The 1,006-nt window shown below is 56.1% G+C and overlaps 1 protein-coding gene across 1 annotated transcript; it reads left to right on the forward strand.

Annotated features, from left to right (window-relative positions):
• Positions 1-202: 202 nt before the first annotated feature.
• LOC100899347 (uncharacterized transporter YebQ-like) lies at positions 203-898 on the forward strand. The gene has a single exon (XM_003738614.1). The coding sequence runs from the start codon at positions 203-205 to the stop codon at positions 896-898; it is 696 nt and encodes a 231-aa protein (XP_003738662.1).
• The last annotated feature ends 108 nt before the right edge of the window (positions 899-1,006 follow it).

Below are 1,006 nucleotides of genomic sequence, written 5' to 3' on the forward strand. Positions count from 1 at the left end.
TCTGGGTGATCAATGCCTATCAGCTGGCTGCTCTTGCGTTGCTATTCCGTTATCGGCGATTGGCGCGCGGATCGGTTACGCGCGGATGTGCTGCATCGGGATTGCTCTTTTTCTCGTTGCATCTGTCTTCTGCGCCCTTTCCCGGTCATTGCTGGAAATGAGCCTCGCCAGAGCATTGCAGGGTGTGGGTGGCTCATGCATTATGAGTGTCAATCTTGCCCTTATCCGTTTTATCTATCCGCACAACACGATCGGTAAAGGCATCGCCTTAAATGGGCTTGTGATTGGACTAGGCGTCGCTTCAGGGCCGTCCATCGGATCACTGGTTCTTGAATTTGCTTCGTGGCAATGGATTTTCTGGGTCAATCTGCCGGTCGGTCTGCTTGCACTTGTTCTTGGCTGTTTCACTCTTCCCCCGACGCCCCTGTCTGAGCGTCCACTGAACCTGAAAGCAATCGTGCTCAGCATCGCGGCAACGACTTTAACGGTGATCGGGATTGACTCACTTGTGCATGGCGGTCGGGCGGGCGCCGGCTTGCTCACGCTTTTGGGTTTTATTTGCGGCGTGTCGCTCATTCGACTGGAGAAGAACGCCCGCACACGTGTCGTTCCGACGGATCTGCTTCCGATACCGGATATATTCCTGGCATTCTGCGTGAGTGGTCTCGCTTACGTGGCCACCAACCTTTACATCATTGGCCTTCCGTTTACTCTGGAAACGGTCTTCCACCGTGCGCCGACCGTCACGGGTTTTTTGATTACGCCCTGGGCGTTATCTGTTGGGATCACATCTTACCTGATCGGCAAACTGGCCGATCGCTGGCCGGCCGCCCTGATCGGCGGTATCGGGCTGGCGATGACGGCGACGGCTTTTTCCTTCTATGGTGCCTGCCGGTGACGGCGTCGGATTTTGACATTGCCTGGCGCGTGGCATTTGGGGGATGTGGGTTTGGTATGTTTCAGCCTCCCAATAACCGGGCGCTTGTTGTGGCGGCACCTGAAGGGC

The sequence above is a fragment of the Galendromus occidentalis genome, unplaced genomic scaffold (genome assembly GCF_000255335.2).
Source record: "Galendromus occidentalis unplaced genomic scaffold, Mocc_1.1 scf7180000076169, whole genome shotgun sequence".
NCBI classification, from domain to species: domain Eukaryota; kingdom Metazoa; phylum Arthropoda; class Arachnida; order Mesostigmata; family Phytoseiidae; genus Galendromus; species Galendromus occidentalis.